At 45.4% G+C, this 18,911-nt stretch overlaps 1 protein-coding gene across 1 annotated transcript in view; it reads right to left on the minus strand.

The window, feature by feature from the left end:
• LOC144724389 (calcium-activated chloride channel regulator 3A-1-like) overlaps window positions 1-18,911 on the minus strand; it is a 34,403-nt gene that overhangs the window by 5,841 nt on the left and 9,651 nt on the right. The window contains exons 6-13 of the mRNA XM_078603479.1: window positions 16,221-16,448; window positions 13,137-13,361; window positions 10,792-10,969; window positions 9,251-9,357; window positions 8,509-8,733; window positions 4,852-5,128; window positions 2,605-2,781; window positions 1,321-1,418 (exon numbers count right to left, since the gene is read on the minus strand). Coding sequence (XP_078459605.1) covers window positions 1,321-1,418; window positions 2,605-2,781; window positions 4,852-5,128; window positions 8,509-8,733; window positions 9,251-9,357; window positions 10,792-10,969; window positions 13,137-13,361; window positions 16,221-16,448 — 1,515 coding nt within the window. The remainder of the gene's footprint in view (window positions 1-1,320; window positions 1,419-2,604; window positions 2,782-4,851; window positions 5,129-8,508; window positions 8,734-9,250; window positions 9,358-10,791; window positions 10,970-13,136; window positions 13,362-16,220; window positions 16,449-18,911) is intronic.

Here is an 18,911-nt window from a genome sequence, read left to right on the forward strand (position 1 = left end):
TTCTTGCGAATCCGGTGAACAGTTTTCATTCTATTTTTGTGTGTGGCAACATGTTCAGGAAGGAAATGCCAAGGTCGAGTTCTGGTAGGATGAACAAAGACAAAAATTCCCCCCGTATAGCCTTTACAGACTGTTGGGGCAAGTGCTGTTAGCGAGCAGCACCTGCAAAGGCCGGAACGGTACACGAGGGGGGTGGGTGGCCAGCACCAGGCCCGGCCGCCTTTGTCTCCCTAGTGGCGATGTTTACACACCGCACCAGGTACTCATTTGAGGCTGTGTCGACCTAGGGGAGGACCAGGACCGGTTCAGATAACTGTCACTGGTGTTGGCCGTGAGCGGGAATCGAACTCGGGTCGCTGGGTTCATAGCACAGCGTGCTAACCACTACACTACCGCTCCACCCGAGGAAGGTTGAACAGTGACTCACACACGCACAGTTTGTGCAGCAGACAACAGTTTGTGGATCACAGTTGTGTGATTTCTTTTTGTAATTCCCAAACCCTAAGAGGTGGCCAGAAGATGGCAGTACAGCAAATAGTGTTTATAATTCATCTGTGCAGTCCTTTGAAGCTAATCTGAAAGTATTTAGATTCAATTTCGATTTAAAGCTTTCGTGACTGCAGGGATTCATCTTCTTGGTTCTTTCGGTAAAATCACGTAGAAGAGAAATAATAAAAACATAAAATTATATTATTTTATTATGTTTTATTATTATTATTATTTTATTATTTCCCTTCTACGTGACTTTACCGAAAGAACAAAGAAGACATTTAGATTCAGTAAATACGTTAGATTTTCTAAAAGAGGCAATTAATTAAATGAGGATGGTAAGTCACCAATCTACTGTGAATATCCCGTAGGCAGCAGGAGAAATTCCACATTCACATGGCAAGGGAGATTTAACACAGTTGGTACTCATTCTGTCAACCCCACAGGAATCAAAATATGAGTCAACCCCCAACTGGAATTGATTTCACAACCTTCCAATTCCCCCCGCACCTGCGATTAACACGGTCGACTAGGTACGGTGCGAAAAAATATCAACATACACACAATTGCGAGTCTCGTTTTCTAGCCACTCCACCAACGAACTGGCCACATAGAGTCACTGTCGAGTTGCATTTTCATTACAGAATATGTATGACCTTGCCGATAGGTAAAGTAAACGTTTCCTTATATTGCGCCTTGAATGGTGATCGATATAACCCTGGGTTTAAAAGGAACTCAGCACTGCCTATGCAGCAGGTCAAGAAGCAGGGCACTCAGAGGAGACACGGGAGGTCACCGTCCTCACACTGCAAGACTCGGCGGTCACGCTACCTTGAAGTTCCCGCCTGGAGCGGAGCGGCTGAAGTCCTCGGTCGGCTGTGACACAGGCCGCGCCTCCGGTGGAAGCACCTGTGACACCACCGTCTCTCCTGGCAGCAAGAGGCATCCTTTCAGTGCCTCGTTTGGTGATGAGCACGAGTAGGCGCGACCCGACTCACTGTGTGTGTCTGTGTACCGAGGTGAGTGCCTACGACTGTGCCGCTCGCAGATATTGTCTCCGTGAGGCTGGGCAATTCATTTTATTTTATTTTTAAAAAATATATTACTGTACCTCGACAATACACCTGAGATGGAATATCCCCATTGACGCGTACACAGCGTTTGTTTAGAACACTGGAACCCTCATGTATCCTAAAGGCGCTTTTAGCTCTGAGCCTCACGCAATGACCAAAAACACTAAAAATCATAATCAGGCCTTGGTATGGCTGTATCAGCCTCAGGAATTAACATTGAATCCTCATATTGATCAATCTGGCTTAAGCTGGCTGTGTGAACCACGGGCAGTAATCATATGGGAGCATTGGTCTGGCGAAATAAGCCTTGGTAATAATAACAACAATAATGTCTGCTATGTGTTGTAATATCATACCGGCTTGTGTAAAATTGTCTTCTTGTGTCAGATGTAACATTACTATACGTATGGCACAACTGGAAGTGACTTCGTATATATGCATCTCTCTATATGTGGGCCATTACATTCAACTTCTCATATCTGCAATCGTAAATCACCTAGCGGCCAGGTCATTACCTCACACAAATAGAAAACAAATGCATCTTCTTATCCTCAGAGTGTCTTTGACCTCCAGTGACCTTGCTCTCAAAGATGGCACATTCCAATGCTCTCTATTGTTGACAGCATAGGGTCAGTAAATACGAATACTCTACATCAGCAATGACTAAGTGTCACCTAAATTAAGCCTGTACCAGTTGTATAACTCGCATTTTACATGGAATCAGTTGTAATCAGTCATATTGTCACGCCATTTCCCTTCCAAGGCTCTCAAAGACTTAGGATGTTCGTAGAAATGCATTGTATAAAAAAGTGTGCCAATTTTCCAAGAGCGACTGCTGTATTACAAAAGAGCATTTTTTTTTTTACTTACATTCGTCGCTACTTCTTTAAAGGTTAAAACGAATCATTAGTCCACGGCATTGACAAAAAAAAGCTACGCGTTATGAATGTTTAAAAAGGTCAGCTGTGAAAAATACGGCACAGCCGAACGCGCTTGGTTTAAACGTGTCAAACGAAAGGGCGGCGCGATAGTATAGCCTTACCATTCTCGTTTTGTATTCCAGGAATGAAACTGCTTTTGAGACTGAATCTCTCTGAAAATCGCGTCTGGCTCCTCCATCCTTGCACGATGACTTTAAAGCTGTATTGGTCAGAGCCAGCGTCGCTGTTTTGAGTAAAATATCGGGAATAAACCCCGTCATCCTTTATCACGTCCGCCCCTGAAAATGAGACAACTCGTGAATTTACAGCTTTATTTTTTCAACGCGTATTTTACGCGTGACAATACAATTCTGAGCGCGTCGCGAGACCTTGAATCCATCACTTTTCACCGAGCATCGTTTGGGAGAAGCACAATTTTTCGCTCAGGTTCGTGTTCGGTGGAAGTTGTAATTGCAATAAATTAGACGCGTTCACAGTCATTCCAGTTTGCCGTTTTCCACGACGCACGTAAAAAACAAAAAAACAATCTTAATTTATTCTTGCATTTTAAGTTCACATGAATGATGGGTTGAGATTCTGCGATGTATAATTTAAACGCGTGGAATCGTATCCTGGGACGCCAAGCCGAAAGGAAACGTCCTCTATGCGCCACGCACTGCAGTTCGAAGAGTGGTTACCCACGTGGCCAAAAAACCTGTCTCATAACGACCCCGCATTCCCGACCTCACGGTCATAGCCGATTAACGAGTCACAGTGGGGGGGGGAGGAAGAAAAAAACATTAAAAAGGGGTTTTAAATGGGTTTATAATTGTATAGTCAAAATGGGCCTGAAGCCAACGTCGTATGTGAACATAGCAGGGTATGGGTTACTGAGAACAGGCTGCAAGCTGTAATTACAACAGCCTGAGCCCCTTTGGTATTAAATAGTATCGAATGGATGGTGTATAGACGTGCTGCATGGCGCATGTTGTAAGCTGGCCAAACAGGAAGCCTGGGCGTCAGCCGTAGCCTATCCCGACTCAAACTAGTTTGTCCCTGGCTTCTCTTGTATTAATTGCCCACGTCAGGAAGCGTGCCTTGGATCTGTTTTTTTCATTTGAAGCTTTGACCTATGCTGTCTTTTGAAAAACAGCAGCTCACGATGCCACAGAAGTGACGCTACATCAACTTCAGTTGAAGCAAGGGGCATTGTTTCTTAAATCCATTGAGGTGGCGAGATGTTAACTACCTCGCCTGGTGTACAGAAGGTCGTGGATTCCATCTCAACCCTGATGCCTGTATATTTGGAGTTTGCATGTTCTCTCTGTAGTCGAGTGGATTTTTCTCTGGGTCCTCTGGATTGTCCCTCAGCATTTAGAATCAACACGCGTTTAGACTATTTGGCTGCTATAAATTTCCACACGGTATGCTACTTCGATGAGCTATCATTTGTGGCCAGGTCGCTTCTTAAAAAGAGCTCTATAGCTCGGTGGGCCTTACCTGCTAAAATAAAAAGTTGAGTTTTAGTTAGTTTTAGAATCGCCCAGTGACAGGGCGGCAACCACTGGCAAGGCGATCAAGTGTGCAGGCGATGTAACTGCAGTGGGAGCTATGGGATGGCTGGGCTCAGAACACAGGGCTATGAAAAGGGACGAAATGGGACAGGGGACCCCATGTTATTCCGCTAGCAAGGGACCCATGTAGATTTGACACCTGTGCTGGCTTTACAAGGATCTTTTTATTTTTGAGGCAGCTGTCCTGGAAACATCTGTAAGTCTCCCCGGACCATGAAAAAGTCACAGTTTTTTTGCTAGTCATTAAAGACAATGCATCTAATTGCAGTTCGACCCTCCAGTTCTGAGGGATATTCTTCCCATGATACGTTATGGATTTTTTTGTGCCTCAAAGGTGGCAGCCATCGTCACGCCCTGTGCAACATGGCCACATGGCGGGTGCCTCACTTTAGACCCAGGTGCTCCCTGTGGCTTTACACAGCCGACGAGAGCCGGATCCTCATTCATTGTGAGAGAGGTTGTGCAACCTAACCTCTCTCAAAAACCGTGCAACTTAATCACCCGTGGCCGCTTTGGCCACATCTCGGCGAGCCGTTGCGCAACAAGGAATATTAAACGGCGTTACCGTAGAATCGCAACAAGCAATCACAGTCCGCAGACCGACTGCCCGCGAACGTCGAGCCTCGCTCTACCGTGAGCAACCAGTTGCATGACCGCTCGCAACTGGTTGCAGGAGGTGCCCAGTCCACACGCAAACGAGTGAGTTAAGTTTGCGCGCGTCTGGCCCGCTCACGGCCGTGTTACCCCGCCTTGGACGGACTGCGCGACTCCGACCTCCCCACCCCACCACCGCACCTGCGCCGTTGTCGAGCATCTGCAGGTGAAAGGCGTCGACGCCGGGCACCTCGACGACCGCCGTGACGTTGGCCCCGCTGATGGCCCTGAAGCCCTGCGCCACCAAGGCGTGCAGCGACATGGGCCGCCGCTGCGCCGCGGCCTTCTCCGTGCCGCTCACGCGCACCGTGACGCCGATGGGCGGCACGGTGGGCGACGCGACGCGGCTCGTGACCGCCAGCGTGAGCAGGGTGCGCGCCTGTCCGCCGTTCACGATGAAGTAGCTCCACGGGCCTGGCTGGAGAACGACAGCCGGCGTCGTGAAGGTGTTCATTTAGCCACTGCACAATCCGACGCGTGGCCTTTCGCGAGCAATATTATTCTTCTTCTTGGTTCTTTCGGTAAAATCACGTAGAAGGGAAATAATAAAATAATACAAATGAAACATGATAAAATAATTCTCACGACGTTTCGGCCACAACGCAAGCAGCCGTCCTAACGTGAGGAACAGGTCTGCCGGAAAGGCAGCGTCTGAATGTTTCGTTTTTTTATTATTTTATTATTTCCCTTCTAGGTGACTTTATCAAAAGAACCAAGAAGATGAATCCCTGCAGTCACGAAAGCTTTAAATAGAAATATTATTCCTGATAAAGGGTTTTTTTGTGGGGGGTGTAAATGTGTCGTTAACCCGCCTCCACCTGACGCAGCCAATTAATAAAGTTTCTGACGGCAGGTTGTAATCACCAGTGAAACGTCGTACTCAAATTGTGAATGTTGTGGGTTTACTCTCCAACACACCGGTGTGCTGAAGTATTTACAAATTGAAACTTTTTTTCCATGACAAACCTTACTAATTGGCTGTGTCGAGTGGTGGGGGGTTAACAACACATTTATACTCATGCAATCTCACCCAAATTAGTTTTTATTATGAATTAACCACTGCTGTTGTAGTTATAATAATAATTTAGTACATTTGGTACTGGTACTGTCATTCTTGTACTGCAAGGCTATCACGAAGTTACGCGTTACATTTGAGCGCTATATTTCAGAGACACAGTCTGCAGTAGTTTCACAGTAGGGGGCGATGTTGCTTTGTGTAATCCCGATTGAGTAATTAAAATTTAATTTCTACAATTTTGAAAAATTTGGATCATTGCGCTGGCACACAATGGCCTTCTCTTGCCGAATGATGTCACGGGATCTTTAACATTAACTGTGAAGCAGGCGGCACATATTTTACGGCTAATACACCCGCAGTAATAACCAGGGCAGCCTGCAGGATTCGATCCATGAACCTCAACAAGCGGTGAACGCGCCACCACTGCCTGTATAGAGAGAGAGAAATTCCATGTCAGCTGAGCTTCATATTTATTCATTCAACGGTGTATATATGTGTGTGGTGTGTTGTGCATTTGTGTAAATGATGTGTGTACCTGTGTGTGTGTGTGTGAGCAATGTGTGTAAGTTTGACTCAGCCTCAAATGAGCACCTGGTAAGGTGTGTGCCATGCTGGCCTTCACAGGTGCTCGCTAACAGCGCTCGTGCCAACAGCCTGTTCAGGCTACACCGGGGATCTTTGTCTCTATATGAATGTTGTGTTAGAGTGGTGAGTGTAGCCCTTTTGTCAATCCAGTGGCGGATGAGGGCCTTCAAACAGCATGCAGGTTATTAGCGTAATTTGACAATACTTCACCACACTGGTCATTGCGGGTCGGCGAAGGTGGGGAGCAGACACGGGAGCACAGTATAGTCCAACAATGGAGTTTGCTCCACTGCCCCCAAAGTGACCCCTAAACCGCCTTTAACTCCTGTTTTTTTAAGCATGGGAGTTGCCCATCCAAGTACTGTCCAGGCTCAAATTTGGTTAGCTTCTGAGATCTGATTAGATCGCATGTATTCCGTTTGATGTTGTTATAATGTTAGCACAGTTTAAATATTTAGGGGCACAAATCGTGTGTTGGTGCAAAGGTAGCGTCGGGCACTTAATGGCAGAAAAATGGCCACACCACTGGTTTTAACATAATTTTCCTGGATTTTATTTCTGCAAATCAGATCCTTTGATGTTAATCGCCACTCTCGTCATTATTAGCTCTGTCTTTAAACAGAAAAAAAAATCATAGTGGGCTAACACTTTGACCAAACGGCTCTTCTGCCAAATGTTAAGGAAGAAAGTTTATTGCCAGAAATGTTAGTTGCTCGTATAATCTATTTAAAGGCATCGTTAGTGATGGAAGTGGTGAGGTCTTTATTTGCCTGTGGTTGTACATCACTGCCAACACAGTTCCTTAGGCTGGGTCTGAATTAATGAGTGAAAACTTGAGTTGTACATCTGTTTTCTTGGTTCTTTCGGTAAAGTCACGTAGAAGGGAAGTAATAAAATAATAAAAATAAAACATAATAAAATAATTTTCACGATGTTTCGGCCACAACGCAAGCAGCCGTCCTCAGGTGAAGACCAGGTCTGTCGGGGAGACAGCTGTCTCCGCGACAGACCTGTGGCCGAAACGTCGTGAGATTTATTTAATTATGTTTTATTTTTGTTATTTTATTACTTCCCTTCTACATGACTTTACCGAAAGAACCAAGAAGATGAATCCCTGCAGTCACGAAAGCTTTAAATCGAAATTTGTACATCTGTATTTAGCTGCCATGTAGCAATTTATCATTTTCAACCCTGAATGAAGGCTTCAAACACACTGTGTCAGTCGTGGGGGATGTTTCACCAACGACGCCACGCTAATCAGGCTGGTGTAGAGGGGGGCCCAGGACCGGTTCAGTTATCACTCGCCGCTGATGACAGCCGTGACTGGGATTCGAACTCGGGTTTCCAGGCTCATGACACAGTGTGCGAGCCACGCCATGCACCGCTGTCCTCAAGCTGCCATGCATTTGTAATAAAGGTCGTGGAAGCGACTTCTGGAATCCGGTCTTTATTTGTCTTTCGTTCACAACACTCCCATCTTACTCCTTCACGCTGCTGACAGACAGCGTGAGAGGGAGAGAGAGAGAGACACGCGCGGCCACGTGGCAGCCTGGACCCCGCTCCAGCGTGGCCTCACCCTCCGTTCGTTCCAGATCTGACCACGTGTTGTTCGTCTCCTCCCCTTTTAATACCTAGGTCACGTGGTACCTTTCCACCAATCCTGGTTAGCCTGTATGGAATCTTCTAGACTCCATAGTACGCTCCCAGGACCACGCCCCTGACTCGTCCCCCCATTGGCTGTGGCTAAAGCCAGCAGAACCAATCCTCTACTTACAGATGTCACCTTCCCATTACGTCAGGGCCACGCCCCTAGACTTCTCCCCATTGGCTATGGGCCAGGACCGGCAGAGCCAATCATCATACGAGGTGTAATCCAACAGCAACCCGGATATTGTCCTCACATTACACATTGACATGACGCTTGTATTTTTTTGTATTGCATGTATATTTGTACATTGTACACTCTATCCGTTTTTACCGCGTTTGTATTTGTGATTTTTGGTGCGTTTTAAAGGGTAATGTATAGGCAAAACTGAGGGCTATTTGAACAGTTTTGTTTAACCTGGAGATTGTAGCCATGCAGAGGGCGTCAGCATTTCAGACTGATTTGTGCATGTTGATATATTCAGTGGGGTATAATAATAATAATGTGCTTTGGCAAGGTCTGAGCGCAGGCAAAATATGGTTTCACTCACCTTGGCGATGCCTGGGATTGTAAGGCGTGATGTGTTGAAATTAGCATCGATATTGAAGTCGGAAGTGTTATAGACCCTGCCGTTTGGGCTGGTGATGAGAATCCTCAGACTTCCGTGTGTGACCTCTGTCACAACAAACTTGGTGTCGTTTCCAATCGTGCTGTCGAGGTACACTGTTCCTTGTACGTGTTCCTCAACATCCATCATGAAGGCCTTGCTCTCCAGCTAAACATACAATAAATGGAAAAGAGCTGTCGTTGTGTTAATCGTACTTAATTGCGAGCTTTGGTGAGCTCCAGACACATTTATTTGTACTTGTAAATGCACGCACAGCACTACACAGGGTGGTCATAAAGTGTCTGGTTTGAAGATACCATCTTGTCGCTTGTTCAACAAAATACTTTAGGAAAGAAAACAAATTGCCATCTTGGAATGTCACCCAATAATAGCTCAATACATTAAAAACATTAACGTTTCAATATATGAAACATTGCGTATTAATAGAACACGTAACTATTGGGATTTATTTGACGATCACCCTCGATTACGTACCTGCACGCACACTCACGCACGCACAGAACATGTTGACGTTAATATTTCATGTACAGCTTGTCAAGCGCATTTTAACGAAAGAGCATTTGAAGGTCGTCATTATCGTCTGGGATGATTTATTCATTCGACGGGCAGCATTGCGGCCGCCGCCGATGGTGGGTCTTCGCGTGCTCGCACTGAAGGCCATCACCTGGATGACCATGCTCTCCCAGTTTCCGTCTCGATTGCCGGTCATAGTAAAGGCGTCCATCAGTCCATTGCTGTCCACGTTGTCTGTCGCGAAGAGCTGCAGTCCACCTGAACGCGCGTTTTCATCGCGGTGGAGAAATTCGCGAGAGCTAATCATTTAAAGTAAAGATGTAAAAACAAATAAAGGAACACAAACTTGTTTTGGAATAACACACACACACAACAATCGAATCAAAATGATGTAACGAATGATTAAACCGTTGACCAAAGTCCATGATAGGAAATATATTGAAAGGTGTAAAAAGCAGACAACCCTATTTTACCGTTATACATAAATAACCAAGCTATTTAATAACCTACATAAAAGAACCATATATGAAACTTCAAGTAATGTAAAATAGTGTGGCGATTTGGGCGTTATTTTAAATGACCTGCTCTGAATATATTGAGAAGACCAATAACATTACCATTTTCCTTGCAATGGGGTTGATTTTTAATTTAGATAATTCTCGCTCAAATGCCCACACGCTGGCGGTGTGATGGCTCGGCAGATTAGCACCTGCTTTGTAACCAGGAGGAGCCGAATTTGAATTCTGCTGCATGCCAATTGCCAGTGTACAGAGCCACACGCCTCTGCACTGACCAACGTTTCCACATCCTTCCCTTGTCCAATTTCCACAAGGCAGAAATTTCTAACACGGTTAGAATTTTTTTTTTAAGTGGCCACAAGATGGTCGAGATGCACCCAATCACGGGAAGAGAGGACGCGAAATGGGAGCCGATGACTCCGTGCGACACTGGGATGCTGCCGTGATGTGATGGTTAGCAAACTGGACTTGCAGTCCGGTGGTTAGATTTGATGTTCCAGTTGTATGTTTGCATGTTGAACTTGTATCACACCGTACATAACCAACTGTGCGAATCAGAGGTGCGGGGGAATAACAACAAACTAAACACAAAAATCGAATCTAAAGAAATTCGTATTCAATCTAAATTTAAAAGTGCATAGCTCCAGTGGCTTCCTAATATCGGAAGGAAGAGCGTTCCAGACGTCCGCAGAAGCGCATCTGAAAGCGCGCGTTATGCAGTGACCGTCTTTGTTCAATGGTTAGCCAAACGCCGCTGAGAGGCGAATCGGAGTTTGCGTGATGTTGTATGCTCCTTGACGAGATCAGCAAGGTATCGTGGTTCATTTGTGGCAAGCACGTTGAGTGCGACCTTATAAGCAATGGTGCAAGTTTCTTGAATCCCTCCCCGCCTCTGTCAACTCAGCAGTATAGCTTTTAATCAATCGGTAGGTCGCGTGCGGTCCAATAGAGTGCAGCTACTCCCACCTCTTCCAGGTCTGGCTAGCGTGGAAGAGAAGGCCAAGTACCCTCTAGGCTGGGGCTGTCTTGAGCTCCGTATGGTTGAGGCCCTTCCGCCAGCAATGACGTGAGCAAGCAACATTAGGATGGAGGGAAATGGATATTTACCTTCACCATGCAAATTATTTTTAGCTGTTTGGCCGTTCCATGGCCGTTGTGCATTGCATCGCTTCACCTGTGATAGCAGACAGCTGTTCAAACTCCTGGGTGGGGGTGTTGCCCAGCGCGATGGTGTGCACCACACACTGGCACTGCTGCACGGTCTCCAGGCAGTTCTCGTTCGTCGTGTCCCCGGCGTCCGACAGCAGAATTATCTCGTCCCCAAGGGCGTCCCCGTTGTCCTGCGACAGCACCTGCGTTCCCGTCAACACGAAGCTGTAATGTTTTAGGGTTGCGATGCAACCAGCCGCGAGCGTGATGGTTAGCGCTGGGAACGCAACCCAAAGATTTGCCGGTTCGACCTTCCGTCGCCGCAGTTGAAGCAAGAGGCATTGTTTCCTAAATCTACCACGGTGGCGAGATGTTAACTACCTTGCTTGGTATACAGGAGGTCGTGAGTTCAATCCCGACCTGATGCCTGCTGTATATTTGGAGTTTGCATGTGTCTCTCTCTCTCTCCCCATGGTCGCGTGGATTTTTCTCCGGGTCCTCCGGTTTTTCCCTCCCTATTTATAAACGTGCGTTTACAGTATTTGGCTGCTATAAATGTCCACGTGATAAGCCACTTCGTTGAGCTATCATTTGTGGTCAGGTCGCTTCCGAAAAAGAGCTGTATGTCTCAGTAGGCCTTACCTGGTAAAATAAAAAATAAATAGTTTAGTTTTAGTTTAAATCCCCCAACCCTTGTCCACCCAGCAGTAAAAATGGGTACACCACAGTTAGTCACTCGGCAGGTCACATGGTGGGGTAATGGGTGGGGAAAATACTCTCCATAGAGGGGTTCTTTTGAACTCTCTCTCTCTCACGTCGGCTCTTTCGTCAGCAGTGGCGTAAGCAAGCGACCGCCGGGCTGCTCCTTCGTCGCCTTCAACTTCACTTACAGTTATCGGAGTGATTATATTCACATACGTGTTGACATCGTGTATAATGATGTGCCAGTCAAAATTAAAGTGCTGAGGTGGCTGGATGGCTCAGAGGACAGAGCAGTGAGCTCAGCACCGCTGGGGTCTTTAGTTCAAAATATGGGCGACCACCCTCCCTTACTCCCCCCTTGATTGAGCTGGTTCACAAAGCGTAGTGGGTTGATGGTCTCAGTCTGGTAACTGCATTAAAAAGTTCATGCCATATCAAATTTGCGTTTTCACTTAAATGAGCTAAAATTCCAGCTCCAGCCATTATATACATCAGTTTGACTGTCACACGACAAACGCTCTCATAGCAGTTTGTGGGAATGCGTGGCCGTGTAAAGGACCTACTTTGCAGAGGATAAACAAATCACTTTGAGAATGTTTCAGAAGAAAATCTGCTCTACAGCTCGATGAGAGTTCCAAACAGATTTTTTGTCTCATGATATGAGGCCAATAGTACAGTTGCAATTTGGGGGAAAATACCAACAAAATTTCAGACAAATTGTTTCCCTGATAAAACAAGCAATGAGTTGGCGTGTATCTTCATTGGCGACTCTTAATTATAGTGAAACTCTCAATTTTGTACATGTCTTTCCATTAGGAAAATCATTGTTGACTTCTCAAACAATAGTACTCAAACGTATCAACGATGGAGGGTGATAGGCAGAGTCAAATCCCCGAACGTAAATTTTTAACTTATAATTTTCCAATTTTGAGTTTGTCACTCCCACCACATGGCCACGTAGCTGGATTATAATCAATTGCATTCTCATTAATAAAATATTGCCACTTACCAATTACAAGTCCAATCATAACTGCATGCCCAAGTATATCATGCACACATGCAGCTCATGGTCATTCTACCACTGGATGATGGCCTTTCCATGTCGTGAGGATTGTGGGAGTTATTTTACCATACAGTACTTCATTACGCTGGTCAGTGTGAGTTGGTGATGGGGGAATGTCGATGTGGGAGCGTAGAATATGTGGTACAAGAATCTATTTTGTTTCACTGTCCTCCGCTGTCCATCAAATTCCCAGGTCTATCGATTACATGTCCACTCATATAAAACTAGTAATGGGCAAGCATTATTATTTCATATACAATTAAAATACTACGTTGACATTTTGCCAGCTTTTGCACTCTTCTCAAATATCTAGCAGAAGAGAAATGTTTGTTGCATGGCAGTCAAACCAATGTGTCTCAATTCTCAGAGCATCACATTTTCTCAACTTAGCTGAACTCCAACTTTAACGTGATGGATATTTTTTTTTCGCGTGTAGTCAATAATAACGACCATGAACTCACCACGCTCGAGAACTCAGTTTGATCACAGGCGGTAGCCCAGATTCCCACCCAGGCTTCTCAGCAGTACCACCTCAGCGATGTGACCCTTAAGCCACCAAACCATCTCAGAATTTTGCGTCGAGGAGACGAGGCTGCGCATCAGACCTGGATCCCTTGCTTCAGTCCGTCGCACATCTTCGTGGCCCCATAGGCTGTCTGCGGGAGCAGCTCCACGAGTTGCCTGCGACTGGCCTCGTCGCTCAGCAGCACGAGGGGCGAGTTGACGACGACTGTGTTGCTGAACGACACGATTCCGAGGTAAGTGCCGTACTCCAGCACCTGCATTATGAGGATCTCGGCCGCCTGTCTCATCCTCATCATTCGCGAATTCTGAAACAAAGACGTTGTGTTTCTCACGGTCACGAGTTTTTCAACGGGTCGCCGAGCGTTGGTTTTGGGCCCTGGCACAGGAAACGAAGTGTGGGCCGGTTCCCCTTGTCCGATTCCCCCACTCTGTGTACCCCTGGTGCCTGTGCTTCTGCGGGCCGTGGGGCTCGGTGCAGTTGCACCGCCTGTACACTCGAAAGCTACGCCACTGGGGCTCTGGCTGTGCAGGAAAAGGTGAAGGTTTTTTGTCAAAAGGACAAAGGATAGATTTTATAGGACATTTTAAAATGTTAGAGTGGAGGAAGGAACACTCTCCTCCTCAATTGCGAGTTTTTGGGTGACGTGTGTGGGTGATCGATTGATATATGATGCATAGGCAAAATAAATAAAAAACGCACTCAGATTTTATAGCGTGCATGTACGCTTTCTCAGGGCAGACTATCTTAGGAACTTTAACCACATACTCTCTGTGTAGACCGCAGTGGTGTTCATACTACTTATCCTGATTGGAGTAAAACGAACCTGATGACGGTGACTATATTAATGGTTATGGCAAAAGCGACGCGGATCTCATCCGCCACCCACACACGTGGCGCTTGCAACACGTATACAAATTGCTCCTTGCAGTAAAACTGTCTTTTAAAATGCGCCCGTTATTAACTGTATCTGTGAAGGACAAACCGAGAGTCTGTGGTCCAATAAAAAGTGGAAATTTACAGGCCATCGTTCGCTGCTCATGATATGCTGCTCATATACGGAGCCGTACATCAAGTGGTTGCGGGTTGAAGATCCACCGTAGCTTACTCCTTTACACCATAAACCCAACTTAATTCCAGTAACTGTCCTCACGAACTCATTTAATGTCACTGTGGACCGTGAGCCCGATGGCATGTCCCAATTCATGATTGTGGTTCTTCCTTAACGAGCATAGAAATATATTCTCCGAAAAACGTGCGGTATTCGAGAATTGAGTCATCTTCCTAAGCGCTTGTCCAAGGAAACCAGTTTAATAATGGAGCTGAAACCCTTTTCGAGATGTGAATCAATATAACAGGATTACTGTATGTGCAATATCTAAGAACATAACGTGCTTAAATTGTATGAGCGTTCAATCAAAATGCTAGCAATGAATTCCCCTTTGACTGCAGATGGTGGAAATTGCAAGCTATAACTTGTTAAGATTGTGCTGCTGCAGAGCTCTGTATGGCCAGTAGTGTTCCACTGTTTCATTCTTGTCTAACTACCAAACAGCCTTCCAGGTTGACATTCGGCAATTGCGGATGCACCTTTCTGGCATGGAGGTTTCTCTGGAGGGGGTCGGAAGTGGTGCGATTATTTTGCTTGGGGATGTCCTGTTATTTTTTTGGTGACTACAATTAAATGACATTTAACAAACCCCCTTATCTACCACCACAATTAGAATTAGCCTGACATGCAATAGTGCATCGGTATGCGTGCAGTCCTTTGTCAATTCGCAGCTGTATGAGTCGTGAGGGTTATTTGACGATTCTTCACTACGCAGGGCCGTCCATAGGGGGGTTGTGGGGGGGCCGGGACAAATTCCACTCCGTGCCCCCCCCCCCAACGCCTTACATCTGACACCGTGAAGTTGAAGTGCTGATCTCCCCAAAGCGCGGGGCCTAGGGTGGTTCCTCCCGATTCGCTGCACCCCAAGGGATTTCGCCAAGCTGATGAGCGTGATTGTTGAATAGCAGAGGCATCTAGGACCGGTTCAGACATCACTCGCGACTGATGTTAGTTGTGGCCAGGAATTGAACTCGAGTCGCCAGATCCATTGTGCCGTGCGCTAACCATTGCCCCACCGTCCCCTGTTTTTTGGTGGTTCCCCATGAGGCACATCACATGATGTACGCATAAAAACTCATTAATTGGCCGAAAACACCTTAATGTATAGAGGACTACAGAGCTTGGGCAACGTTTGGAAGTGCCTGCTCACCGCCTGGCCGCTGCTGCTGCCTTGCAGCTTGTCTGTGTGTGGCTCCTCGGCGAATGTGAAATCACACTTCATGAATGACGACGCAATCTGAACCCAGCATAATCATTGCCATAAAACATTTGGCATAGCTTCTCGAGATGCAGCCACATTTACATAATTTAATAAAATTATAAAATAACAAGACATCATAATTCCACATTGTAATGTAACTGGTAATGATACTAGCCGGGTCTAAAGTGCAGTGCGCTAACAATTGTACCCATCCGCCCCTCCCCCCAACTCCCATTAATGGTAAAACTATTATCTATGCTTCCTTCACAGTTCACATGGACACACAACTATAAAAGATAGAACCCCAAAACCGTGCGAAATTTACGAGATTGCTTTTTAACTCGCACGTCCGACTTAGCCCAGTTGGCTTCGTAGTACGGTGCGAAAGAAGCTCAGCATACGGCGCGTACGCAATATCGGTCGCGAAAGCCTACGTGTTAAACGTACGTAACGCACAACTCACGTACATGTTCCTACGTGTTAAAGTTACGTAACGCACAACTCACGTACATGTTCCTACGTGTTAAACGTACGTAACGCACAACTCACGTACATGTTCCTACGTGTTAAACGTACGTAACGCACAACTCACGTACATGTTCCTACGTGTTAAAGTTACGTAACGCACAACTCACGTACATGTTCCTACGTGTTAAACGTACGTAACGCACAACTCACGTACATGTTCCTACGTGTTAAACTTACGTAACGCACAACTCACGTACATGTTCCTACGTGTTAAACTTACGTAACGCACAACTCACGTACATGTTCCTACGTGTTAAACTTACGTAACGCACAACTCACGTACATGTTCCTACGTGTTAAACGTACGTAACGCACAACTCACGTACATATTCCATGCTTCCCGAGATGTCCAGGACGAGCGTCACCACCCTTCGCGTCACCTGGACGAGTTTAAAGGTGGGCTGTGTGGATGGCACGTTGCCAATCGCATTTTCTTTGCCGGCAAAGTCCTCGGATGTGAGCATGACCTCCCAGCTGCTCCTGAAACCGCACACGCGGTTCTGCATGCTGGGCGCGTCCACGTTGTGAGATTTCTCATCGCAAAACTCGGTCACCTGAACGCCCCGGGGGAAGAGAGAGAGAGAGAAAAAAAAACATCCCACGGTTACACGGTGATTGTGCATCGCCTGTAAAGGTGAAGCATACGCGAGATATCTCCACGTGTCTTTTGACGGTTCTCAAGTGCAACAAGTGGCTAGGTTGTGTTTGAAAAGGCCTAACGTTGGCGAGTAACAAATTATTTGGTGGTTCTGCGTTGGCAGTGGTGCACAAGTACAAAGAACAAAATACAATTCGGGACATTCGTCAATAACATTGTGGCCTTAAGAGAAAAAAAACTAATAGGTGACATTTCAAGCAATGCACCTTCTTAGCGCATTGCCTGAAACGTTGCCTATTCATACACTTTTCCTTTGCAAGGCAGTGCTGTTGCAGAATTATCACGCTTGGCTACATACAGTGGAAAGAAGTTCAACATACATACATTGACGGAGGTTAAATTTCGATTTAAAGCTTTCGTGACTGCAGGGATTCATCTTCTTGGTTCTTTCGGTAAAGTCACGTAGAAGGGAAATAATAAAATAATAAAATAAAATTAATAAAATAAAACATATTAAAAAATTTATTTTATTATGTTTAATTTGTATTATTTTATTATTTCCCCTCTACGTGACTTTAACGACAGAACCAAGAAGATTGACGAAGGTGTTCAGTTTGTTTTTGCTGTTGTTCATTTAACATCTTGAACACCAATGGTTTATATTGAAATATGAAAGGGAGGACATTTTTCTCTTTTATTTTATTTATACATTCAGCAATGTAAGCGCAGAAAAATGGAATTAGGGTACAAGGGATTGTCGCATTCGGTGCAAACCAATGGATCTAGAAAAAAAACCTCGTTGTGATCTAGGGCTGGGAAGAGAAGCAGAGGAGAGAGAAGAGAGAGGGAAAAGAGGGAGAGGGAGAAGAGGAAAGAAAGAAGAGTGATGGGCGGAGAGTACACAGCTGTGTGAGATGATGAAGCCAGTTCCAGGCTAACACACGGAGCGGACACTAAACTGAAAACTAAACCATTTTTATCTTACCGGGTAAGGTCCACAGAGCTATATAGCTCTTTTTCAGAAGCGACCTGGCCACAAATGATAGCTCAACGAAGTGGCTTATCGCGTGGGAATTTATTGCAGCCAAATAGCCTATACGCACGTTTATAAATGTGGAGGGGAAAACCGGAGGTCCCGGAGAAAAATCCACTCGGCCACGGGGAGAGAGACACGCGCACTCCAAATATACAGACGCCAGGGTCTGTATCAAACCCACCACGACCTCCTGTATACCATGCGAGGTAGTAAACATCTCACCACTGTGGCGCCACTGTGAACGGCCAGCGAAGCCTCCGAGAGAGCCACGGGCTGTGTGAGCACGGCCACTTCATGTGGGTAGATCGACAGTTTCCCACTGTCTCAGTTGTTAGAGCGTAATTATTGATATACTCTTCTTGGTTCTTTCGGTAAAGTCACGTAGTCACATTGATATACTGTCATGAAGGGGCCAATCACAGTCCACAAGTGGGAAACTTTCTACTCAATCAGATAATAATAATAATAACTTGTCCAGGGAAACTGTGTATGTGTTGCCGTATTATCACAAGGCAGTTTCCATGTAGAACATGTTTTAAATAACATTTTTCACTTTCAATTAAAGAACACAGCCATAATTATAGTGGGGGAGGGTGGAGTGGTGGTGTAGCAGTTAGCGCACAGCACCATGAACCTAGTGACCTGGTTTAAATTTCCACCCACGGCTAATAAGAATAATAACAACTTATTTTTATATAGCGCCTTTCATTGAAAAATCACAAAGCGCTTTATATGTGAAAATGTCAATACTCCATACATATAATTGCATTTAAATATCTCATTCAGTATTTACCACAAAGCCTGGTGATATCTTCATCCATCTGCAAATGCTATTTATGAGTAACAGTCGTAGCCATTATCACCAAATTTTCATTCTATTCAGAGCCACCATCTTAAAGAATATATATGTTACACTCAAAGCCAGTGGCTTGGTGCATAAAACGCCTTCATCATATTTGTTTTAGTTGTCCTATCTAAATCAAATTAAGGGACATTTGCACTTGGAAGTCCTTTATAAAACCCACGCACGAGCTGTACATTTGCACGTCTCACATTTTGCGATGTAGTTAATGAGAATGAGGATACATATTTTATGTTTTAGTTAATTTAAGCAAGTGGCGGCATTGTTCACATTTCGTATAAAGCATTTTCATTCTCACCTCCCACATATCACCTCCAGAAATAACCAAATAAAAATGATCCCTCTCCGCCCCCCCCGCTCTCAACGTGGGCATGCCCCCACCCAACCGCCCTTCACATTTAGACGCTCCATAAATCCAAATTTAATTGAATTGATTCGAAAATTTCATCAATATTTCCATCAGCTCGTTGGATTGGATCGTTGGTCGACGAATGAATGAATGAATACATTAATAAAATCGT

The sequence above is a fragment of the Lampetra planeri genome, chromosome 20 (assembly GCF_965212315.1).
Source record: "Lampetra planeri chromosome 20, kcLamPlan1.2.h2, whole genome shotgun sequence".
Lineage (NCBI taxonomy): Eukaryota > Metazoa > Chordata > Hyperoartia > Petromyzontiformes > Petromyzontidae > Lampetra > Lampetra planeri.